The sequence below is a fragment of the Formica exsecta genome, unplaced genomic scaffold (assembly GCF_003651465.1).
Source record: "Formica exsecta isolate Colony F162 unplaced genomic scaffold, ASM365146v1 scaffold11, whole genome shotgun sequence".
Lineage (NCBI taxonomy): Eukaryota > Metazoa > Arthropoda > Insecta > Hymenoptera > Formicidae > Formica > Formica exsecta.
The window spans coordinates 497,625-524,473 of NW_021848439.1; the positions used below are offsets into that span (position 1 = coordinate 497,625).

Sequence of the window (26,849 nt, forward strand, 5' to 3'; positions counted from 1 at the left end):
TTTACATGTCGATAATGTCAACTATCACTATTGCCTCAGAGAACGCTGTAGGCGCGCGAAGAAAGGAATATATTTCTTATTTCATTATCAATCATGCTATACAGGGTGTCTCCAATTTAAATGTCAAAACTTTAGGAGCGTGTAGGGGACCGATAAACTTTTATGCAGAATGTTCCAGAATTCTCTGATTTTAATTCTAATAAATTTTGCGTTGGTTGGCATTCCATTGAAATATGGCATTGAAGTAAATATATGGATATTGGGAAAATATAAAATTTTATAATAAATTGATTAGAATCAAATCAAAATATTTAAATATCCATGTAACACACACACACGCATATAAGACTTGTTGATTTTATTATATATAGATTAAGAATATTATATTAATATATATAACATTTTAGATGTTATCTCACTCTCTAAAAGCCATCTTTTGTTATTTATATCTTTCTTCGAAAAAAGTCGATCCATTCTGCAATGCATTGAAAATCACACCGGAAATGTGAGTTTGTTGCATCGTTTAAATTTGCATGATTCTAGATGCATCAATCGTAAATCATGTAAACGTATTATAATCTGATCCATTATATATAGCGCACGCATTCAAAAATATATTAGCGTTAGAAGGAGAACTGTTCTCCAGGCGCACAAGACTCTAATACATATCGTAATCGGTAAATTACGTAAATGCCGCATGCCATGAACGAACCTAAAGGTCAGTCAGACCGAGGCCTTACATAATCGCAAGGCGAAAGGTTGACCCATCTTTACCGCCGCTCAGCCTTCCAGCTGAACAAAGATTTAGCGGCATTTTTTACGTGTCACTTGTGTGATTGTGTGTGATCCTTAATTAATCAGTACGAAATTTAAATTATTGTGTAGAAAAAAAAAGATTCTCTCTTAAAGAATCTCTGCAATTCTGAATTTGTTTCCAATTTTATTATTTGTTTTTTTTTGAAATAAATAAACAAATAGAGTTTTATGGACATTTTAATATTTTAGTAGATTTATTACAAATTAATAATTTGTGGTAACATCTATGTATATCACAAAATATAATAGAAAGTTTTTCATCAAGCAATTTCTCTTTGTTCCATCTTTTATATAATTAAATTATTATGTTAAAAGATTTATAAATATAAGATTTTTTTTGTGTTTTTTTTTTGTTAGGGTAGCATTACATTACAAAGCCTGAATTCCGTTAGATTTATTTTATATATTTTATCGTTGTCCGCGAAATTTGGTTTATACTAAAATAAATGTATGATAATTATATATCTGTAATTAATCGTTGGGTTGAAAATCAACAAACATATGCATCTGTCTCTAGTAAACAATTTTCATAACAATTAATTACTTTAATTTAACGCAGATGCAGATAGTAATATGCAGTAACTGCAGGGTCAAGTTTACTAATGAATACACGTGTGAACATTCTGCCGGTATTATTTATTAGATAATTGTTGTTTGAAGTCGAGTGAAAATGAAATATCACTTTATTGCCTTCAATCGCGCGTTTGTGTAGTTTGATCTGTAATAATTGAGAATTGTGTTTATATAATGAGCTCTTTGAGCATATCTAAAATCTTGAAAATAATGATCGACGTACGATGATTATCATATGATAATATATAAGCATGAGCTTGTTGCTAATTATTAATTTTTTATGTCGATGTATTGCTGCATGTAAATTAAGTGCATCTATGATTGTGTATGTGTGTGATAGATACAAGGATAAAAATGTTTGAAATTATAATCGCTAAACTGAAGGATAATGCAAACACGTAGAACTATGATGTTTTCAATCTTTTTCCGTAGGTATTGAATAATTTGCATAAAAATTTTCTATTAAAAAATACACACGTTAAAATTTATCTTTTTGTATATTTTTATCTATTTATCAGAATTAATATTGCAAAATAAAAAATGCATCTATCTCGATAAAATATATCTAAAAAATAAGACAAATAACAAAGTTATTTTTAAAATATTTATTTATGTGTTTGAAAAATTATATTTAGTTACTTTAGTTAAGATTATTTGCTCTATATATAATTTACCTTTTTATATATATTTTCTATAAATCGTTTTAAATAGGCGTTGCTTAATTAATTAAAGTTTAGACAAAATTAAATCAATTAAGCAGATATATAATAAATTAGTGTGCCGCGAATCGAATCGCAGGTGTTAGAAAGGAGGAAAATAAAATACATAATTTACTTGGTAAAGTGCACAGATATTTACGCCGGAGTTGCCATAAGCAGGATATTACAAACCAGTTATTAAAAGCACTTTACATGCGGTCGTATCTTTTCTCGCTTTTCGATCAAGTCGTCTCGCACACATAAAATGTGGTTTTACACGATTATTTATTATCTTAACAGGATACTCATATTCCTCATGAAATCCGTTTCGGTTCAACCCCTTCGCGGCAGGTGTACGATACACAGAATATCATCGATTACGTCACTAGGGTAACTCAAGGGACAATTTAACAAATATCCAAGCGGTCAAATAAATCGAATAATTTGGGACGAGATGGTTTATGATAATTCAGCAAAATGCATGCGCAATCATGTTTAAATGTAAATCTCTCTTTGAACATCACTAATATATCATCTCGTATGATTGATTGGATTTCATTTCACTCTACTCAAGTCGTTTCTTATGAGCGTATAGTTTTATTTTAATAATTTGAAATAGAAGGAATAATAAACATTAAAATTTTTATTAGTACCAAATACCAGGATAGTAAAAAATATTTCTTTCTATTTTTTTAAATGGTACTATTTTTATCAATGTTCTAAATATATGTTTAGAAATCCAACATTGGATATTAATGTAATAATTATAATAATATATGAATTGATATATGCATGTATAAATAACTGTGGGAGGACCCGCACACGCTCGACAAATATGACTGTCTAAGCAGATAGAATTAATAGATTGGCTAATGTAATGGCAATTTTATACACGAGGTGAAAAGTGAGCCGTGTCATAAAAATATCTTTAGTGATCGAAACCAATATGAGTGGTAATTACCAGGATATTACAGTGTACTCTCGAATGTTGCACAACGATATTAGGCATTCGAACAGGATTCGTCGGTTGCGAACATCGCTCGATGTCGCCTCATCTACGATTACCCCTGTAAAACCGTTGAAGAGAAAAGTATATAAATCATAAATAAATCGCAAAGGATAAGGGGAGAGAAAATCTCATTGTTCTCGTCGCGATGCAGCTTAATCCGAAATTTTGCAACACGCGTTTTCATGCGCAGCTGAATTTATTCGACACGTTCCGTCGTGAAAATCCGTTAAAGTGTCATAAGAGCCGCGTCGTGCACGGCAATCGCGCCGGGGCTGACGTTATTAAATGCAATTGCGCAACTCGCGCGCGAGAAGCGGCTCCAAAGGACGCGGGCATTATGACATCGTGGCATGTAACGCGGCCTCTACGAGGCCCGCTACGCGTCACGCCTGCGGAGTGTGCCTTTGCGGTTTTGTATTACATGTAAAACGCCTGCACACGATTGTCAGGGACGTACCTTATTATCGGAACCCGATCCCGAAACGCTGCTCGTCGATCTTCTCTGCGATGCCACGTCTTGGCACGATGAGACGCGGATAATCGGACGATCTGGGATTGGTGGATATACCGGAGAGTTTCGTCCTTTGTCTCGTACATAAATTTACAGGGAATATTATTAAATGCTTACTTTGTCGAGTAATTACTAATCACTTTTCCGTAATATAAAAATAGGTCAAAATTGTAGCGTGGCAACTCTAAAATGAATTTTGTCTGTTAAAATGGTTATATATCTCAAGTATTATATTGATTAAACTTTCATGATGATTACGTGGGCTTCATATATTTTGTTATAAATCATCGTCATATATATTGTTATAAATATTGCACCCTCCTTTTATTATATATACACATTATACATTATTATATATTAAGATACTGTTTTTTTTTTTTAATAAAAAATATCTATTATAAAATTCTTTCTCTTTCTAATGATTGTCATGATTAAATGACAGGAACATCCGCATTGCAATGTTGCGGTAAAGTGTGACAGTCTATTCACGCGATTATTAACAACGCAATCCGGTATCGACATCTTTTCATCATCGGAGCAGGAAGCGATCATTCACGGCACATCTCGTAGATATCTTTATTTAATTAATTCAATTGTCATTACTGTTTTATTGTCTGACGCGACATTGCATAGCCAGTAATTTAAAAAGACGGACTTCCTGCTCATCGTCAGACTCGCATTCTCGCACGAGCATCTCATCTGCCGCGCTCATGGAAAATATATATTTTCACCTCGAATTTTTTATCTGCGAGGGACATTTGCTTATCATAATAAAGTCAACTGACATTGACGTTTATTATCTAGCATCTATTGCTATTTGTAGCTTATAGCAAGATTATACATTTGATTAGCTATTTTATGTCAAAGACAAGCTCGACTTCAAAGTAATCATGATATCTATATTTGCTATCAGTTTTAAAGTAAAATAAGAATGCGTTTAAACATAAATTTTTGCTAAAAAGAAATGTAAAAAATGCGCTGTATACCAAATTTTGATTAAGATTATTTTAAATAATAATTTAATTTTTATCAGAATGTGGCATATTTTCCTCGTGCGTTCAGTCGTTTTCGATTTTCCGAAATCTAGGCGAGATCAACCATGAGATCGCGGTTCGCATAATCGCTTTCTTAATTTAATCCTGCATACACGGGTACTTGTGTACGTATGCACATGCGATATGTACTTATATCTTTGATAAGCACACGCACAACTTACGTGATCATCTCATCCTCTCAGTTGACTCCTTTCGAGACGCGGCACAATTTGTAGTCGTGTATGCGTATAGTCCCCAACCATTCTATGGGAGACAACGAGGCTACCACCCATCGGAATGCAAATTGTGACTTTAACGTCGTGCCGATAGTCTTCTCTAGAGTCGGCCTGAAATGTTTCAACGGTCGCGCTACAGCTGCACGTTTTTACATTGGATTATGCATCACGCCGAGGCGCATCTCGTCTCCTATAAGAGGAACGCCTTTCCTTTTCCCCCGCCGACATTCTTGTCAAAGTTTTCTAACAATCCTCTCTCTGCATAATTTTTTTATTTTCTTTATTTAAATATATTGCTGTCAACTTGTGTATATATGTGTACATTATAGTTTTTTTTCTATTTTATTTAAACTCGGATTACAATAGTTATTAAATAGTTTTATATTTCTCATAAAAATTCATTGAGATAGAAATTTCTAAAAAATGAAAAAGGTCAAATAATAATTTTCATAAATTGAATTTATAAAACGCGAAAATATAAAAATTATAAGGTGAAAGGTCAAAAATGGAAATACAATAGAAAGCTAGATAGAGAGTTAGATATACATATTTATACTTTTGAAAGTATAAGAAATGATACTTATACCAAAAGTTTAAAAAAGAATATGAATCGTGTGTTTATTGGTTGAAGAGAATGTATAACATTTTTATTTATATTAATTATTATGTAATTGCATATATAAAATTACATGTATAAGAAAAGAGATTTTAGAAGTAAATACATTTTTATAAGCAAGTAAAAATATCCATAGATATTTATATGGATAAATAAATGTGTTATTGGATAAATGCCGTCTCCGATTTCAACTACGAGAATGACTCATCTGTGCATAAGCTGTTACATAAGCGCTTGCTTATTAATTCATGATGCGTTTTAAGTTTTTGGTCAACATTATATATATAATATAAGAAATGTGACTCGCGCGAGTACTGAATATATTCGTTTTGGAAGTTCAGCGCACTCTGCTCGGTTAGCACGATCCGTGTGCTTGCAGGCTTATTAAATAACCAACGAAAGATCACTCGCTCGCGTATACCGTTTCTTTAAGTGATCTCGATTTATTTCCTGTTCTTCTATCGGCGTTCCCAACGGGAACGGGAATGCTCGACGATTCAAATAGCCAAGCGCAATTTTAATTAGAATTTTTCAACGGGATTTATGTCTCAATCATGCACATTCCCAGCGCGTCTACAAGATTGAAGTACGTCGGTGGGATGAAATCGATTAAGACTAAAAGATAATTATTTCATTCGTTTACTCGCATTGCCAGCGAATAAAAATTCAATAAAATTTCTTTTCTTGGAAGAGAGATATCAATTCGTCTGATGAATTTTTCTCAAATTTTTCTCTCGCTCGAAAAAAACTTACATTACATACTATAATTGATCGAAGATGAAAAAGTGCGCGTCTATTGATTTTTCAATTTTAAAGACCCTATATTCACTTCATCTTACGATGTAAACCATTCTTTTCTGTATATGATATTTCTATTTTTTTCATGGACTATCGGAAAAACTAATCGATATCAATACGAACGAACTAATAAGAATGAAGCGGGACAATCACCGCGCGTTTTTTAAGGATAAATCCTTTTTGGTTCGATCCGCTCGAGGATAAATTACCTTCCGAAGAATCGCGTGCATTCTTTGGTATCACCGCGTCATGAATGACATGATGTAAATGTCGGTGTATGGCCGTGGAGGCTCGCGAGAAAGGTTGCATATATTCAACATGAAGAATTAATAGAAGGATTACAATTCGCCTGGGGGCGGGGGGCGGGGGCGCATCGTACGAGTATCCTGATTGACACTCTATTTTGGAGATACCTTTGCTCGCGAAACGAGCGATGAATGATCAGTAGTTTATCGACCACTGGATGCGGCGCAAAAAAAATATTCCGTGCGCCTGATTATTCATGCGAGATTACGGAAATTGATAAGAAGCGAATACCGAAGCTTGGTTGGCGAAGGTGTTTATTGGACCTCACGGCTATGAATGACTGGAAATTACGCAAAGCACGCGGTTGCTAAGGTTGCTTTGATGCACCACACAATATCTGCGGGCGTATCTCTTGTTATCCGCCTCTTACGTGTATGCACGAAACGATGCCGCTCGGTATGCGGTTGATAACGTTTGCATGTAACGTTAATTATATAGCATTCCAAAATTGATAATATTTGTAATCTCTAAAATTTGAAAAGAATTAGTAGCGTTTCTCAGCAATTAGAGAGGGAAAGGGAGAGATATTCCAGAGAAAATCTACCCACAATTATATAGCATTCCAAAATTGATAATACTTGTAATCTCTAAAATTTGAAAAGAATTAGTAGCGTTTCTCAGCAATTAGAGAGGGAAAGGGAGAGAGCAAAAAAATTTTAGTATCATTTTATTTTGGTAAGCGTTGAAATATAACAGTATTTTCCCGGATAGAATAAGAAACATTTGTTCAATTATATTTTCACGAGAGCCATAGTTTTTTCGTGGCCACTTTCAAAAATTAAACCTCGTTTTTCCGTCACGTTTCTTCATCTTGAATTATGTCTCTTCTAGAAGAAAACCAGGTTGATTCGAAAGACCGAGTGACACGCAAGGAGTCGCGAGATGATCGGTTAACACGCGCGTTTCCCTCCCGCGTTGTCAACACCAGTAAGTTAGGAAAATGTCAAAAGCGGGGGCGCGAAATCACGAAATCCCGCTCGGCGAATTCTGGCGATGACGAAAGGCCGAGGCTTTCGTATGAGCAGCGTAACGAGCGTCTAATTACGAGCGGTAAAAGTCGGGCAGATTGTACGCCCGAGAACCGAACGAGCACCCTCGTTCGCAATTGCAGGATGCGGCTCGACACGAGATGCAAATCGGAGATCTCGAAGAATGCGTCGCGTAACGGTCGGCGTAATTCATTTCAAGGACCTGACGTGCGTCGGTGTAATAAAAACGAAACGCGACGAATAAAAAAATAAAGCTCGCGAAAATTGTAAATCGTCTGACCTTTTTTGGAGCGCCGACCGCAAATATCAGAGTTGAATGAACGATTTCGGGATCAGTCGTCTTTCTATGTTAAAATTGATAGATAGAGAGAATGGCTAACTATTTCTTGAATTATAAATATAATTTATAGCATGGGGGATATTATATATTATATAATTACATATTATATAATGTATATATACATGACATATCAAGCTTAATATAAACAATTGTCAAAAGGACAAATTAACGCAAATTTAACTAGTAAATGTATTTACATTTATATAAAAAGAAAAAGGGAAAATTGTTTAATTTAAAATATGTTTTATATGCATATAAATAATTTTGAGACTAAACAATTCCTGGAAAGTCTTCAATCCAGAATATGCAAATGATACAAGATTGATGGTAACACGATGCTGCAAAATAACAGAATTATTATCGATTTCGGGGAATTTTGCAATAAATTATTTACGGCTCTTTACAATTTGTCGTCTTTTTCATTGCACTTCTCTTAGTAATCTATTCGCGGATTTATGATCTGGCGATAGTCGTAAAAGTCGAAAGTAGCCGGTAGCGATCGCAAAGGTCAATACGCGGTTCAATGTGGACGCCGTCGCATTACAGAAAGAAACGGGAAATATTTTGTACGCAAACACTAGATTCGTTCAACAAAATTATGAGAATTTCTATTTCCAGGAATATTGACACGCGCGGGACTGCGTAATAATATTTCAATTTCTGCGATTTCTGAAAACGGCGAGTTGTTATTGCAATAACCTTTCAGCTTAATTATGATATTATAAATGCGACTTCCCAAACTCAATTGTGAAAGAGAGTTACGTAAAAAAAAATAATAAAAGTAAAATATAAAAAATGTCTGTCTCTCTAACAGCATTCAATAAACATACAATCATCATATAATTAATTTTTAAGCAAAACAAGAATATGCAAATTATAATATGTATAATAATAAAACTCAATGAAACTTAATGAAACACTTTACCACATGTGACGTAATAAAGCATAAAACAAAGATACATATGAGAAGAGAATTTTTATATATAACGGAAATGAAAAATAGGAAAGATGCAAATAAAAATAGGTAACATGCAATGTTACATCGGTTACATTATCAGACATGTGTTAACAAATAGACACGAAACATCGTCGTGACCGCTGAAATATATGCGCGGGTCGCGTTTAGGATTATCCGACGTAGGTTAAATTCAACAAGCGGCTTATCAGCGACTTGACACGAGCGCATAAAGTATAGATTTCCCGCATGCATGCATTACTCTAATGCGCTATCGGGCTGCGTGTCGCGGTGTTATGAATGGTGTGAGGAAATCGCTGCGACGCCATGCCGATGCAACCGTAATCGACCTAGACATTGCATCCCTAGACACGCATTCGATGCTCAAGCGCGATGCACTTTGCTCCACTTCGCAGAATCACGATCGTATCAGTTGCGTCGCAAGTCAACGCGAGATTTCCATCGCTCGTCTCGAATCGGATAAAGTAATATCGATCCGATACATCCACTAATAATGGATGTATCAATAACGACTAAGAATTCAATGTGTAGAATATGATATGTCATAATTTCGTCTGGTCCTTTAATTTTTTTGATCGAGGAAAAGTCAATTTCAAAATCCTGGCTAAAAAACTCAAGATTAAAAATTAAAAAAATCTGGTAGTCTCCTAAAAAATATATATATATATATATTTATATTATATGTAATGCGTTAAAATTAACAAACTAATATATTGAAATAAAAAATAGAAGATGAAAATGCAAAAAAATATATGTGTTCTTTCATTTAAAAATTTTTTAAATACTATATCAATGTCTACGTTGATCCATATCGATACATATCACTTTAAATTTCGATCGTATGACTTCCGGAATACATATATATGTATGTATAAATTATAATAGATTCCGGTATTAATCGTTTCAGAAATAAAGATTAGAAAGAAAATCCGAAAGCAATTGAATTTTATTGCAGATTTGCACGATTCTGCACAATCAATACCTGTATTGTATATACAGATTAGAAAGTCTTATACATTCCTTATACTCTTAGCTAAAATTAAAAATAAAATTGTTCTTATTTTGCTCATTAATAAGAAAAACGACAAATTAAAATAATGAGCAATAAAGACATTTTTTTTTAAATAGACGATATTTGTCTCTACATTGTTTCTATCGAGAATGACATTTTTTTCATTTTAATATCTATTTAAAATTCTTGATAAAAAGAATATTTATAATTCATGGGGTGGGAGATTTTAACGCTATTTTTTGTCTCCCTTCTCGTGAAGGATGTGGACCGGATGTCCGATTGCGAGGAACGTACCGGAATCAATCTCCACCGTTCACGTGCCCGGACACGTGGAGGGGGAAGACGGGGACCGACGTGAGTGAGTGAGTGAAAAAAAAAAACGTACGGAGTCTCGACTCCTGATTCATTCCAGGCATTTTTCCGAAGATGCACTGGCCAGAAGAAGAAGTGTATTGTGAAGAGAGGGCAGGGATGACCCCTTTCACTGCACCACGTTGGCATCGTCGTGTATATAAAGAGCCGAAGCATCTGACGAAGAAGCACAAGTACCACCAACCTATCTGCATCTCAAGCAAGAAGACTCTTCTGATCGTTGGACACTCGTGTGTGACAGAGATTATGTACACTATTAAGGTAGGTACAACACGCGCGCACAACACAGTCGTCGGGCGCGGCCGTTCGCTGTTGAATCCCGTCTCGCCAGGATCTCGCACCGTTTTCCCGCGAGCTGTCGGATATCGTCATGTCCGCGCGGATCCTCTTTCGCCGTGCGACAGTACGTCGTCCAGAAACTAGGGAGAGAGAATCGGGTCTCGGAAATTTCGAATCATTCATCATGCGCGGAATCGCGTTTGCGTTAGGTAACGACGAATGTCAGGTCCCTCAGGCGAGAAGACGTGTCGCTGTCACGAGATTAGTTTAAGTCGGGAGCCGGACTAGCAGCCTTCGAACTTCATACGCGATTTGTCGCCGGCGGTACGGAATGACATTACGACGCAAGTTTCACATTGCGATGTCTTTGACGTTATGCACTTGTATAATTAACTGTCGAGCCGAGAGAATCGTGTCGCAACAGAGCTAAGTCTGTTGCGATAAGTTATCAATTACTAATTACTCAAACTTAAACGAATGTCTGCTTTGCACGTATCTTATAATCCGGAGCGCTAAAAAAATTGGATTTCAAACAGCACATTCATAGCATATATGTTGTAAGATAATAAAAGAAGATAGATATCGGTTATTATTATAAATATGAATAAAAAAATATTTTTTATTCTCATTAGTAGTTCAATATCGGCTCCAACAAGAGACATAAAGAGTCAAAAAGAGATGTTGTAAAAATAAAATATTGTTTAGATAATCTTCCAAGTTTTGCGATTGTCTTCTTTCATTATTTTGCAAACAAATGTGACGGTACATAGTCAGTCCAATAATGCATAATTTAAGGAAAAAATCATCGCGCAGCGAACGATTGATGTTATAGCCCGCATATATTTCGTTTCGCATTGAATACGAACACGGAGCGAGCTTATCGATAATGGAAGGAACGTTAGATCGCTTTTTCAGCGAGTTATTATAAGAAAAATACTTTCGTGCTTGCATTTACTCGTCCGCTCGGAAAATAAATTCAAACGCCATTCGGGATCCTCTTCCCCGGCGCGGGCGTCCGATATCAGCAGAATTTTTCACGAGGAGCCGTTCGCGGAAATGAACCGATAAACTTTGTGCGACTTCGGCAATTTTTCCGGCACGCTTTCCGTATATTAGTAAATATGAAATATGCGTAGCTGTTAGCTGCTCGCTATCGCGAGAGCGACACGCTACATCGCATACGTATGCATCGTATCGTACACGAGGTCGGGAAAAAAAATTATTTAAAATTCTGAAATATCACTATATTTGACATTCGAAAATGCGCCGTGCATTTTATAACTTACATACCGAAAACGCGCGCGCGTCTCTTTCGCTGCTTATATAAAAATGTGTTATTTTCTAGTTTTGAAAACAAGATATTTTAAGCATAGAAACTTTGATATTCAATATTAACATTTATATATTTCAAGGATGATATAAGAGGGCAAATACGTTTCACGAAAATCTATGTTCGTACAATAGATCTTATTCTCACTTTAACTCCAAATCCATGTGTCTGGCTCTGAATGCTATATATACGATGCATAAAGCATAAGATTAGATTCAGACAGCCAGATTTAGTCGGTAATGGGATAAAACGTGTCTCAGCGCTCTTTGTAATCTTGCATACATAACGCTAATTGAATTATAAATAAATCACGCATTTTATATAACAAAAGATTGTTTTTTTAAATAAAAAGACGAAGGAGAAAAATATATCTATTCGTGTCGCGACCCGATGTTTTATTATCGCGATGCTCTTATGTTACTTGTCGCACGTGTCTGTATGCCTTTTACAATTTCTTCATTCTTTTGTCGTCGTGCTTTTGTCTAATTTGAGGGCCCGCGTCACAATTTTAATGATTCTATTTTATGCTAAAATCTAATGTTGCCCGCGTCTTTGTTCCTTGCAAGACGGTTGCTCCATAACATTATATCGAATTATGTCAAGATAATAATAATTATTTTAACACTCATAAGTATCATTCATAACGCGGGACGCAAGTGTCACCCGCGATGCATGTGGCGCATACATACCTACCGAACAAATATAGAACTACGAATATAATTGTCGTAATGAATGAGACACTCGATGGGAGTTGCGTTATACGATCCATTTTTGGCGACACTTCTTTCTTTACAAATGATAATTGCATTCTCGTAGAGAGTCCGTTGATACGCGCACATTATTTTTAATAATCCGTTTCATTATGAAGATGAGATGACGGCAATTGCCGTCCTTTGCACGATTAATTATCTGTTAATTATGATTATTTTGGAATGTTGCAAAATTCGTACAGATACACATTATTTGCTTACAGCCACAGATTATTTATACACACACATACAAATTCCATTTATCTCGTATTTACATGTTAAAATGCAAATTTTGAATATATATTATGCGTATTTTACGTTTGCTGTAGATTATGGGACAAACGATTTTACAGAGTCGCTCGTATAGAAAAATTTTCAAATATATTTAATTTAAATGCAAAAATATGTTTGACACACAACGGAAGCATGTATCCGTATTTTTACTTCTTACTCGGCGCAGAGTATCATTGAAATTGGAATTCTCAATGTCAGTTCGTCGAGCGCAAGGTGTATCGGTTTCTTGACAATTTTCAATGAAAAAGCGACGCTATCGTAGAAAAAAAAAAAGATTCCTATCTTATATCTCGCTAATCATATTTTATTACCGTCCTTTAGAACGATCGGCTTTTCCGCGAGATTGTTTTCAAATTGCAGCATCGCAGGCTTACGAAACGCGAATCTGATTACCGTAGTTACAATGTAATCAAGCTTGCTACAAAGATCAACATTGTTAACAATCTTCCATCTAGAGGCAAACGCAAAACTTCTATTCCATAGTTAGTTCTCTTTGGCTTTTGAGCAAGATCTAAGGAATACGTCCAGACTTCTCATTCAGGGAAATTTGAGTCTCGCTTTTCGAATATTTTTTCTATCGACAATTTAAACGGTCTAGTTTATAGTCATAATAGAAAATCTTTGGATGAACTCAATTTTTGTCTTGAATTTATATTATCATATATACAAGATACGCAACTACAATGTTTGTTGTACTCGATAAACAACATTATATATTGAGAGCTGTTATATAATCTCGCCGTTAACTCTAAAATCAGCTGAAGAGAAATTCAATATCGGACGCGTGCGCCTCGAAGGAGAGTTTCCTGCATGATCCTGCGACCTTAGAAGGTAGAAGATAGAAACGTCTCTCCCTCTTTCATAATCCGCATCACGTATTACGTGTTACACAGAACTGGTGGTTCAACACGATACTGTCATTATATGATAATCCTCTCCGCGTCTCGTTCTTTGTTACGATGACGAGATTTCCCGAGACTTTGTCATTTTTCCCGATGGCTTAATAACGAGTTTGCAAACCAATCAGCATTTTAGATAACGATTTGTTCGCTGATATAACAATTACATGAGCGCATGAAATAATCTCGAGATGTTCGTAACCGTTTGGAAAAGAAAAAGGAAAAGAGGATCTTGCGCGAGAAGTCACGCGGCGCCTCAAAGTGCACCGTAACGATCATTAACGACGCCGACCTTCTGCCTCTCTCAAAATTACATGTATCGAGAGGTAATTAGCAATCTCCGGTTGGCCGACTAACAGTAGAGCAAATGTCGATCTTCGATATATGTTTGCATAAGTATTTTTCTCGATGAAAGTTTCTGGCCACAAAAGAGAGGCTCGTTCGCGTGCACCTCTAAAGCATTGGTCTTCCTCAATCGCGGCATAAAAGGAGGGGAAAGGGCTTAAGCTTTGTTTTTTCTCTTTAAAACTTTTATAACAGCTTTAATTATTCTCTTGAAATATTCACAGAAGATTTTTATTTTTATTTCGAGAGAGTTTCGAGAAGTGCGAAATATTTATAATAATTATGATTCTTCAGATTTGAATAAAAAACTTTTGATAATGTGTTTTGCAAGAATTTGAATGACCGTGCAAATTTGATAATTCTTTCTTTTGCTTGCTAGGATTAAAATATAAACGATGTCGTACGAAAATCATGGATCGTTGTAAATTACACGACAGCTTCGTTAATCTACAGGCTTTACCGGGGTGGCTCTTTATAATCGCTCGTTGCTCGATTAACGGAAATCAATCGAAACGATCCTGTGATGCGTGTTTTATTGCATGGCAGTCATGTGTTTGAATTGGAATTCAAAAATCTAACTCGGCTGAAATGCACATAGAAAGAGAAAGAGAGAGAGAGAGAGAGAAAGAGTGCGCCAAATATTATTAATTGGAATTAATTGTGGGAGCTTGAAATTTGCAAATCCGCTTTGCGCGGATAGAAATGATATCTTTCGTATAATGAGCTTGAAAATAGTTTGTCGGTCATAGTATTATCACAAGCCAATTTTATCAGTATTATTTAATGTAAAAAGTTTAATAATGTATTATTTTGCAAATTTGCCTAAGAAACAATCAAGATCAAAATATAAAAAATTGGATAAAGGAAAACTTCAAATTCCAATTCTATAGAATGCTTACAACATCTATTGATATGCTTTTACTTATCAATTTCAATTCTAAGCAATTTTATACTAGAATACGCGTAATATATAACACATTTTTAATTTTATTTTCAAAAATGAAGCAGCAATGAGATATGAGTAACTAATTAAGATCGGTTGACATTTCTGATGATTTCTGGTTGTCCCTGGTTAGATTGAAGTCTGATGAAGTTCGTGAATGAAATTACACGTTCACTCCGCGTTCGTGTACAGAAAAACGGGCGCGTTGCTCGGCACCACTTTCGTTTTGTCATTACATGCTGTATTTCATAATGTCATTTGCAACTGACGTAACTGCGCCTTGCAGTTTCTAAGCATTATCATCCTCAGTTGCCCTTTGCAACCGTGCCGTATGTATATATACACACACACACACACACACATATATACATATATACATATATATATACAAACACACACACAAAGTCGACTTAATTTTCGCGTATACTTTCACGAATTCTATGAATATTTGAGCAAACAGAAAGATTTTACTGACACGGTATCGAGGACTGGCATACCATTGTTCGCAAATCTTTCCGCATCTATATTCTCGCAATACACACAAACTCGAAAGTATCGGTCTAAAGCCGGCCAAGCCGAAATCCCGATTACCATTTTCGCGTCGGAGCGAATTACCGCCATCATTGAAATTCATATTGATTTTCAAAGGGATTTGCAATTTAATCCGTCGATTGTTTAACAATTCGTCGAATGCGGCTAATATAATTATATCGTAGTGGTTTTTCTTTTCTTCTTGCCTCGTAATTTTTTTGCGCAAAAATTCCACTGTGATGCATCGTTATTATGGGATCGTGAAAATTACTCATTCGATGCGATAATAAAAGCACGCGCTCGCGCATTTATGACCCGCCGGCATTGAGACATTAAAGCGACATTACGCGCGCGACTATAACGCGACGTGAGGCAACAGCGAATTTTCCACGCTTATGAAGCGCGATGAGTTCGAATTCCGTAAGTTCCAGTTGCGACTTTCAACGAGAGAGAGAGAGAAGAGCTACTTTATCTCGCTCATATATATATTCGTTGACAAAAAATATTATTTTGGAAAAGAGAATACTCCATTCTTTTAATAGATAATTTTTATTTAACAAGATTGCAGTATATTGTTAAGTAATTAATATAAGATAATTATTAACAGGTGTTGGTGGCGGTCGTACTTTGTACGACAGGCACATTGAGCGCACCACAAAGAGGGTCAGGCGGCGCGGACAAGGATGCGGTAATCACGTCTCAGCAGCTCGAAGTCGGCTTCGACGGCAATTATGTTAACAAGTAAGTTGTACCGCCGAAACTCCATATGTATTTCTCAAAACAATTTTAATAACCGATAATCAGTTAAAGGAAAACATTATTTAACTTAATATAAAACAAAAATAGATATAATGTCAAAAATAATATTTCATTAAAATCTTTCTTTTCTCCATCGGTCAAGTAATCATGTCATCGACAAATTCCCTATCATTAAAAAATCAACGACTTCGCGAAAATCCTCTGTGAACATTCCGCGCGACCCACGCGGGCATTCGTATCCTTTTCGCCTACCGATCGTACACGAGGAAGACAATAGATACGGAGAAGGTCAGCAGATGCCTGCATATATCAGGTACTTGATGACACCGGTGCTAGCACAGCTGCCAATTATCGCCCACAAATGATCTGCCTTCTGCATAACTCCATTGTTATGCGTGAGTGGGAGCAGTCGCTACTGTGCCGAGGACTTTTCTCCACGACTGTTTCTATTTTCTCCTTCGTGTACTGTTCGGGGACCGTCAGTGGTCGCGTGACGCCTCATGAATTCATATTTTAACCTTATATGAATTGCGGATATATTCTTCGCCCGATCGTTAACTCGACGACACAATAGAATTTAATTTCTTCCTACAATCATTATATGGTAAATTATAGAAATGATTTCTTGGGTTTAATTACGAAATTATAAGGATTCCTTTGTATTCATACTCATATCTAAACTTCTACATTTAAAACATTATGCAAGAAAACTGGCTTAAATTTTCGAATGAGAACAAGTACACATATATTTGAAATATTAATATATTTTTAATATCAGTTTCGATAAATAAACGAAAAAAATTAATAAAATTTATTTGATATTATTATTACTATTATTACGCTAATTTTCATCGTCATCAGCTTCGAGACGAGCAACGGGATCAGTCATCAGGAAACGGGTCAGCCGAAACAAGTGGACAATGAGAACCCGGTCGTCTCGCAGGGCCAGGATGCGTACGTGGCGCCTGACGGCCAACAGGTCAGCATCTCGTGGGTAGCGGACGAGAACGGTTTCCAGGTGCAAGGCTCCCACATCCCGACGGCGCCCCCCATCCCCCCGGAGATCCAAAGGGCGCTCGAATGGAACGCCGCTCATCCCGAAGAGGACGATGGCGGTCAAAGACCACCACCAAGAGGTGAGACTCTCGTCATAGCAATTAAATAATAGTCTTTTGAATTTTGTCGAGCTCGTATCGTTTTTAGATTATTTCGTGGCGATTGAGATATTAATAAAAATGTTATTAGAGTTGAGGATTATTTATCGGTGTTTCGCAATGTTTCGGTGGTGCAAGAAAAACGCGATCTTGAATTGCGGATGTAACCATAAACATTTTAATATTTTAACGTTTAATTAGAATTATAAGATTTAATATTCAATAAATGAATGAATCAATCGAGTTTTCGATAAAATTTGCGTAAGTTACACAATGCAAAACAAAAACAAAAGAATTTTAAATTTGATGATAAAGATACAAAATAATATACATCGCGAAACATTCGCATGAGATCGGCATACGAGATTTATCGCGAGCCCGAAAATACAATTAGGGGAGATTAATAATCAAATGTGCGACTTCAAAAGGTACGGGGCGTTTGAAACAGCATTTCTACACCCCCGAGGGATATCACTCATGTGACTACGTGGCGTTGCGTGGTAGAAATGAAGCTTCTTTGTGTTCCACAACCGGAGATTTAATTAATTTCATAATTGGTAGAAGCGCCTCTGTCCAGAGTTAACGATTAAATCGCGCAATTTTCCTTTTTCGTCGTCGGCTGAAATTTGACCGTACGCGAGAAATAGCGTACGAAAAAATGACGTTAATCGAATTACCGCAGGACAGAAGACACGCGATTTTCGGGTATAATAAATCGGTGGTAAAAATCCTGCCGCGATATCGATTTATGTCGGATAATCTCAATCGTCGGTCGTGACCCGTTTTGATCAAGCAGCCGTTTAAATTTCCCTATGCGTTAAGCGACGCCTCGTCCTCTGTGTTTCCGACAAACCGAAGTAAATCAGTTTATTCGCTCGACTCCGACAGTAGCTCACGAGACTCGCTCGTGACGTCGTTTAATTCACTTTAGTCCTGAACTCGAAATTGAAATTGGCCCGAATCGGGGCGCGCCGGTGAACCGAAAATATCTTTGTGGCGACCGTGCACGAGGAACGAAAACAATTTCGGCGTACGTTAATCACTTTTACGGAGCAAAATCTGGTTACCCCGTATAGAGATACGCGCCGGAAAAGGCTCCATATTTCGCCGATAATAGCTCTATTCGGATCCACCGTCGTCCGAGGCGCGGAACGGATTCTCCTAGCAAAACGAACGCATCAAAAGTTACGGTGCGGAAGCGTAATCACGAATCGCCATGGCGCAATTTCCCATAGATTGTTCTGAAATCGCCGATTCTATATAACTTTATAGTAGATCTGAATATATTTTCCTATATAATTATTTTATATCTTCTTTATTTATATATTATACACATTTTTCGCTTTATATATATGTATATATCTTCTAATATTTTAAAAACAGATTTTATATATTTTGATTATATATACTATATTCTTTCGCTATCCATTGCTATGTCCGCGCATACATATATAATACAGACACGGAACACAATAAAGCGTCTCTCTATCGATGTGTAACTACGTTAACGTACATACTATCGACTCTGTGTGTGTGTGTATGTAACCTGTCTTCGTTAAATATTTCAGACACCGTCCTCACGCTTCTGGTTTACCTTCTGTTGCAGGTTAATCAGCCCAACTTTACTTCAAACGTGACCTGATTCCGAGCCAGCTTGCCATGGATAGAACCGACCCCGAGCTTTCGACGCAAACATAAAAATAAATATAGTGTGGTATATTAATCTAGAGGATACAACGTAACACGAAGACAAGGCATGAGACACCGATATTTAATAAGCAATATACTCTCGAGAGATTCTTTATCTTACTTTTGTATAGATGGAAAATAAAGCGCACTGTTCAACAGTTTCACCAGGGAGGGACGATGCCGTGCCGAGATGCACGCGCGCCGCCTCCGCACGCAAGAAACGAAAACGACACGCGCGTGCGAATCGTTTACGCGCGTCGGTCGTTAATAGTATATACGTATACTTAACTTGTGATTTTTGTATATAAATAAAAGCGTTTTGCCCAAGTTGGAAATTTTGTTGTAATTCTCGATGACCTTATCCTTTCCATCCCCAGTCTTTTTTTCCTGCTAGAAGTTAACGATAACTTATATATACAATACCATGTTCTATAAATTGTATGAATAATAAATGCAACTTAAACAAATCTTATTTTTTTGGTATAATTATTTTTTACATTTACTGATAAATTGCAATAAAAATATAAAAATTTTATTTTGTATTAAAGTTGCGTGCATTTCTTAGTATTTTTTATTACATGTTATTATATATATTGCGACAGATTTTTATTCTTTACTACATCGTATAATAACGTGTAGAAATAAAGGTCATAAGAAGCTGGAGGGAATATTACAAGCAGTTCTTAAAATGCTTCGGTAAATTACTTTTCATCATGTAGACTTTTATTTTTTAGAAGAATTATTTATTTTCCTCGCGTATTACAACGAGAACACTCATTTTCCGACTCTGTTATTTAGATATTGAGCCTCCAAACTTGCGTGCACGCAAATAATTTTATGAGAAAGACGCGGAGGAGAAGCCCTCTCGCTTTACATTGATGTAAATGCAAAACACGACATGAATACAGTAAATGCTAAATAATTGCGCGTATGCCACTAAAAATGTTTCCTTTTTGTGCCTCGCTTCCATCGTTAAAAATTTAAAAATTATAAATACATCTTTGGCTTTGCGTCATTTTGCAATTTATTGCTTCGCGTACATTTTTAATTAATTAATTTTCTCAAACAATAAATGTTACATTATCTGGCGGGAGCAAAAACCTAAACGCGTCTGACAACAGATTTGTTTTAACAATGAGTACTAAATAAAAAACTGATGACTCGCGTGGCCGTACTATTATATTACGCAGAGTGTCGCGGAAAATCTCCGGCTACGATTTCAATGACGTATCCTTTTATGAAATGCTGATTTCTTCGACGTGCGTGCGTGCGTATTTTATCGAGTATCAAATTCATTTACGGCAACTGACAAGATGATTCAATAGTCGATAATGAAACTGCATTATGCAAGTGACTAGAGAATTCACTAGAATAAAATGTCTAATAAACACAACACAATTATTTCTATATGTAACAACATCGCGCAATATTATTTACTTATACCGCTTGCTAATAAATAATTGTATCGATCGCTTTTATCGAGCCAATGTGTTCTTTGTCTTAGTTCAACTAAATATGTAACGCATATTTTAAGCTCTAACTGCCGTAACAAAATTGATACAAAGATGGTAAAAATTTCACGCAAAATGTCATCCGTTAGAGATAGACACTTTCCATATATGTTAAATATTATAAATATTATATTTTTTATATATCCACAATATGAATTGTGTGAATTACCTCGCTCATTGCAAAAACCGCAATATTTTAATCAAAACTTATTTTAACCTGATTATATAGCTTTAATATTTAAGCAATTTTTTAATCTGTATGTGATATTCCCAATCTTTGTATAATTTACGCAATTGTCTTTTTTAAAACTGCGAACATAAACTTTAAAGTTAATTGAGGCTTAATCGCAGTTTCTGCGTTTTTTTCTAGTATGTAAAAAATGATGAATTGTGGGAGGTGGAAAATAAATATTAGCTAAATTTGATAATATTTACAAGAATAACGCTTAATAATTTAATTACGCTATAAATATGCAAGAGAATTTAACATTAAAACAAATGCAAACAAAATATATTTGAAAAATGTTAGTGGCAATATCGGATAATTAATGCTTTAATAAAAGGTATGGCTATAAATGAGCAAAGCTACAAAAAGCTGAACGTACATGAAAATTGCCACAAAAGGACTCGAATGGATATAAATGTTCCAACGACCCATCGTATACGTCGCAGCTGTCGGGCGTTAATAATAAAAAATCACTCGAGTGCAATGCACATCGATCGCGAAAGGAATCCTGAGGAAAAACGAATGGATACACAAAGTGCGTTTCAAAGGTTAAACCACTATATGTATTTGCAACACATACTTGAACTCTATCTGCCTCTTTGCAGAAATGTGCACGAGCGACATGTAATATGTTGAATTTTTTATTTGCTTTTATATAAAGGTTTTGCGGATTAAATTTCAAATAAATTTTACAATCTAATCACATGCAAGATTTCACTATATTGCATTTATATTAATTTCTTTTCTTGTGTAGATCTTATATAAAAAGTAATTGCTACATTCAAACACACGTTAGTGATAAATATTGATAATAACAAGATAGTGTATGTGTATATGTCTGCGCGTGTGTCAAAAGGGTAGTGGCAGAAGTATAAAGTTTCTGATACGTATTCCGAATCATGGAATAAAAGTAAAAGAAAACATTCCTTTTGTAGCGTGTGCGTCAGTCTATAATAAAGTTCGAACCGGTATCATCGAGTGGCATTTGAAGCAATACGTCGACGATAGCACAGGATACCTCTATCTATAAAAGGCGAATGCAATAGATAAACGCTCAGTAGTACCGTGTATGTAATATCTGGAAAACGAAGCACAGTTGAAGTAAGAGTTTGGAATCGCCTGTCAGTTGAATCACGAAGTACGTTATTGCAATTATATAGTTTGTATATAATCATTCTTTATATCTAAGAAAATTTAACAAAACTCCAATATATTTGAAACGTATTTCTCGTTTATATTATATTTAAACACTGTAGCTTTAAATTCTATCTATTAGACAAAAATATGAGATAATTAAAAGTTATCAAAATCTTTATAAACTACAAGTTTGCAATATTTTGCATCAGTTCTTCATTTTTAGAATTGCATTTAAAAATTCTTTAATTACATTTTATATAAACTACTTATTTGAAAAATGATATAAATCAAGTATTGTAACGCTGTTAACGAATGTTAACAAAATTATAAATAAACGATGCATACGATGTGTGATCGCCAGTCAAGCGTTAGACGAGTCCCTAATCCATCTCCGATCCCGCTCAGGATGAATCCGCACGTAATTATCTTGCTGAGCCTGGCGGCAATAATATCGGCGGCGAATGAGCCGATAGCCATCATCAAGCAGGAACAGGACATTAGCCCGGACGGTAGCTTCTTCACGAAATGGGAGAGCGCGAACGGGATAACCTTCGAGGAACGGGGCGTACAAAAGAACCCCGGCCAGAAGGACAAAGAGGCTGAGGAGGTGCGCGGCTCGGTGACGTGGACCGCGCCTGACGGACAGAAGATTAATCTCGGCTGGCTGGCGGACGAGAACGGCGCCACTTTCCAAGGGGCGCATCTGCCGACCCCGCCACCCCCGCCGGAAATTCCGCCCATCATCCAGCGCGCCCTCGACTGGATAGCCGCTCACCCCTACAAGGAGGAGAGAAACAAAGTTTAATCGCTGACGTGCCTTTGCTACGAACAACGTTGAACAATCATGTTTCAGTTGTACATGTTTAACTTGACATCATATGTAAAAATAAAAAGGATATAAAAGTCATATATATATATATTGAACAAACGTGTTATTTATTTTTAGATTCCTTGTAAGTATATTCAACGTTTGATGAAACAATCGCGCGTGTACGATTAATTGGAGTAATTGTAATAAACTGGGATAAATATGATATTGAAATGTTTCGCTAGAGGGATAAACTCAGTTACAAAATCATTGAAATTGATAACAGCTTGTTTAATATATATTATCAGATTATTAAGAAGTAATTACGCTATCAATTATAATATTACAAAATATGACATTGTCACATACACACATATTATTTACTTCAATATTATAATTATCTTGTTTGACTATATAATTTGAACGGTTCTATCCATCGGTTTACCACTTACCACAGATAATAGAATGTACACAAGAATGGGAGAGAGAGAGAGAGAGAGAGAGAGAGAGTTATTGATTTCAGATCAGAACATCTTTTAAACTAAGAACCTTAGAACTAATAATACATAAATTTATACAAGTCCATAAATAAAAATGTATCCATTAGACATTTCGGATGTATTCGAGAATATCTACATTATAAAATATTTTATAAATCTGCAATATTTATTATTTATTTTTAATGCAATAGAAAGAAAATATTTGCTAATGCATTCTAAAATATATTGCTATCTCTCTCGACGAGCACTTTCCTGATCGTTAAGTAAGGATCGATATTTAAATATTTACTCTTTCACGCGACATACAGCAGCATTCTTCACCTACCTTATTTGCGAGAGCATTCTGTGAGAGGCTATGTGACGTGAGAATAGCAAACTCATCAAGTTAGGTGTGGACACATGACTGTGGTAATAGAAAAATCCGGGTCAGAAATGGTCATTGCGGCGAAGGAGAAAGACGAATCGTTACATAAGTAAATGATAGTGAGAGTTTCTTGCTGTCGTATTGTCAACCACGTTTTTTCGAAATCAGATATACAAATATAGTGGTAGCTCGAGCGATTAGATTGCGGGTGAAATGCGCATTATGAGAGAGAAATAGTTCTGTTAAATTGATATATACATTGATACAATAACTTGATATTAAAATACAAATATAAACGAGTGAGTAATAAAATAATTAAAAATCAAGAATATAATATTATATAAATGATAAAAGCATATATATAGTTTACTTATATTACGTTACACGCATACTGTATTATAATAATTATACAATAATTTATGTTTTTATTTATTTCAGTTAAATGAATGAATATAGATCAATCTTTTTCACATTTTTCTCTTGCTTATTTTTAAATTTATTTCTATTTTATTTTATTTTTTCTTCTTTAATATCCCCTTTTTTCATGTCTGAAATGATTATAATCATCAAAATGAATGTGCGCGTAAACAAACACGGATTGCTCGTCTGCGGGAATATTCACATACGCCAATTATTACGCTAAATTGTTTACGGAGATGTGCGTATGTGTGTTATGTTCGTGCGCCACCGCGTTTAATTTGATAATTAATACCAAGCGGCCGCTTCATAATTCGGTTATAAATTCTGCGAATCATGTTTCTTGATTGCGGCAGTAATTTCGATTCGACGGCACGATCATAATCGGTATTTGTTGAATTGCGAGCGCAAATAAGACTGCGATAGGTGGAATTAATCGAGGCCGGATAATCGAATTTATGGAACTATTAATAAACATTACGAGTTGCGCTGGCTATATCGCCGATACATCGCATCCTAATGCATATTCAGATTAATATTTTGTCAAACGTGAAATTGTTATAATATTTGTGAAATACGGTGATACAACATAGCATCATTATACAGCAAGAACGACATTGGTTTTGTGCAATAAGTGTACTATAGTATTCTAGAATGTATACCGGAAAAGAGAATTTCACTTTCTCTAACCACAAATAATAAAATCTATGTTAAGAGGAATGCTGTTATGTTAATGTAGTGTGGCATTTTAATAATTTCCGATATAAATATATTTTTATTGAATTTTTTTCATGTATCAGAAATAATGCATAATTTTAAATCTATTTTTCTCAATTAATTCAAATATATTCTAATTTAAAATATACATATTTATTTAAAATTCATCAGTCATTTTTGCGCGATTTTTTATCTTATTTTGATCAAAGTATTATCAAGAAAATAATATAATTTGAACTTGTATCAAAATTTGACTAAGAAATCAAACTATCGACAAATTGTTAGGAAACTGCGCTTTTGGGAAATACGAAGCTTGTACACAATTTCTTTCTTCTCTGTGGGAATAAACTTTGCAAGAGATTGAAACACGAGCTTGCGCGAGGAAGATTTATGTAAGTCGCGGTTACGTGATGCTGTAACAAATTTAGAACACGATTCACGCGCTAAACGGCTATACATGACGAATGTCGTACCGCCCGCGGTGAAAGTTCAATGAGATCGCCGCGAAGTATAATCGGTTCCGGTTCCTCCACCCTCTCCCCCTCCTCCCGGAGCCGTCTGATGTCAACGAATCGCTGCCAGACGACCTTTTAGAAAGTCTCCGGCGATAGATGACCGGCCTGCGAAAAAGACATCGCTCATAAAGATTATCCGCGGTGTCACCGTGACACGACCACGTGTACTAATCTTATATTACACAAGTATTATTTCGCTCGAGATAACAAATCTCTCCATGTAAAAGCATTCTTTGATTTCATCGTTAGAGGAGATGAAAGCAGTCGACAGAAGAAATATATTAACGCTGTGTATTCGTATCCCTTACAACTTGGCACGACACGGAGTGACAGCTTTCAAGATTCGATCGCTCGGTACCATTCTTCTCGACAGATAGCGGATCTCTTTACGTAGACGAATGTTTGATCATCGATAATGGCGTAAATCACTCGGGATGAAAAGATTCATGAGAAGAATGATGTGTCGGCGCTAATTTATATTTGTCATACATCAACGTGAAATGGCAGCTTTTCAACTAAAAAAAAAAAAAAATATTTTTGTTAATTTGCACCTACTATAACCTACTGACTCAAGCAGTATTATTAACAAAATATTGAAAAATACAATCTCTAGATTATTGCCAAAATGGCTTGAAACGAGAATAATATTATTTAGGCGCTTTATCTCAATTTAATTATAACGGGATTATATTTAAGAATTAGTAGATTGTTAATAAATGACAAACATATAAATGTGAATCGTGATTATCTCGAAAGCGATTAAACAAACTATCTAAATGCTCATTGCATCAAACGAACGTAATCAAAATACTTGCGGTTTTCATATGACGCTCGTTATATAAGACGCACGTCTTTGTCCACTCTACGTGATTGATTAATGATAGCGAGCAAGGTCCATCGTGTGTGTGTGAGTAATAAAGACGCGCGCAGCAGCTGTGTTTACAGCGATGTAATATCTTACAGTAATAACCAATATGACTTTCTATCGTAAATCAACTCGGCTTAATCGCGTGATGGCCCTAATATCTATTATATCTATACATATTATATTATTCGAATACGAGGTCTCTCTCTTTAGCTGCTATGTATCTCTGAGATGTGTAAATTTCGCAAACAATCGACACGAATAAATTGAGAAACATTTTCGAAAATGATCGGAATAAATTCGCGCGAATAATTTTATTATATGCGTGTGTCTTTAAGAAAAGAAATTTGAATTTTAAATTTTAATACACGGAACACACAAAAAGATGAGCAAGTGTGACGCTATCATGCTAACCACACAATTTCCCGCATCCTTCCTTCCTGGAAGGCTCGAGGTAGAGAGAACCTCGCACATACTTTCGCATATATTTTGTCGGAAAGATCGGGCATATTAATAGGATAGCAGCGCCTC

General features: G+C 35.5%; 2 protein-coding genes across 3 annotated transcripts; both read left to right on the forward strand.

Annotated features, from left to right (window-relative positions):
• Positions 1-10,325: 10,325 nt before the first annotated feature.
• LOC115235572 (cuticle protein CP14.6-like) lies at positions 10,326-19,591 on the forward strand. The gene is made up of 4 exons (XM_029807464.1): positions 10,326-10,547; positions 16,264-16,397; positions 17,277-17,551; positions 19,176-19,591. Exons 1-4 carry the CDS (start codon positions 10,341-10,343, stop codon positions 19,178-19,180), a joined length of 621 nt encoding a protein of 206 aa, XP_029663324.1. The 5' UTR covers positions 10,326-10,340; the 3' UTR covers positions 19,181-19,591.
• Positions 19,592-21,863: 2,272 nt separating this feature from the next.
• On the forward strand, positions 21,864-23,051 carry LOC115235988 (endocuticle structural glycoprotein SgAbd-8-like). 2 transcript variants are annotated; one of them, XM_029808176.1, is made up of 2 exons: positions 21,864-22,133; positions 22,538-23,051. In XM_029808176.1, exon 2 carries the CDS (start codon positions 22,539-22,541, stop codon positions 22,935-22,937), a length of 399 nt encoding a protein of 132 aa, XP_029664036.1. In that variant the 5' UTR covers positions 21,864-22,133; position 22,538; the 3' UTR covers positions 22,938-23,051. The 2 variants fall into 2 exon arrangements, with proteins under 2 accessions (XP_029664036.1, XP_029664027.1); XM_029808167.1 differs by having other exon boundaries at positions 21,868-22,133; positions 22,494-23,051.
• The last annotated feature ends 3,798 nt before the right edge of the window (positions 23,052-26,849 follow it).

Coding starts and splice junctions, on each gene's coding strand:
- LOC115235988 (XM_029808176.1), top strand. CDS start 22,539: ATGAATCCGCACGTAATTATCTTGCTGAGCCTGGCGGCAATAATATCG.
- LOC115235572 (XM_029807464.1), top strand. CDS start 10,341: ATGCACTGGCCAGAAGAAGAAGTGTATTGTGAAGAGAGGGCAGGGATG. Junction 10,548..16,263: donor AGATTATGTACACTATTAAG/GTAGGTACAACA, acceptor AATTATTAACAG/GTGTTGGTGGCGGTCGTACT. Junction 16,398..17,276: donor GACGGCAATTATGTTAACAA/GTAAGTTGTACC, acceptor CATCGTCATCAG/CTTCGAGACGAGCAACGGGA.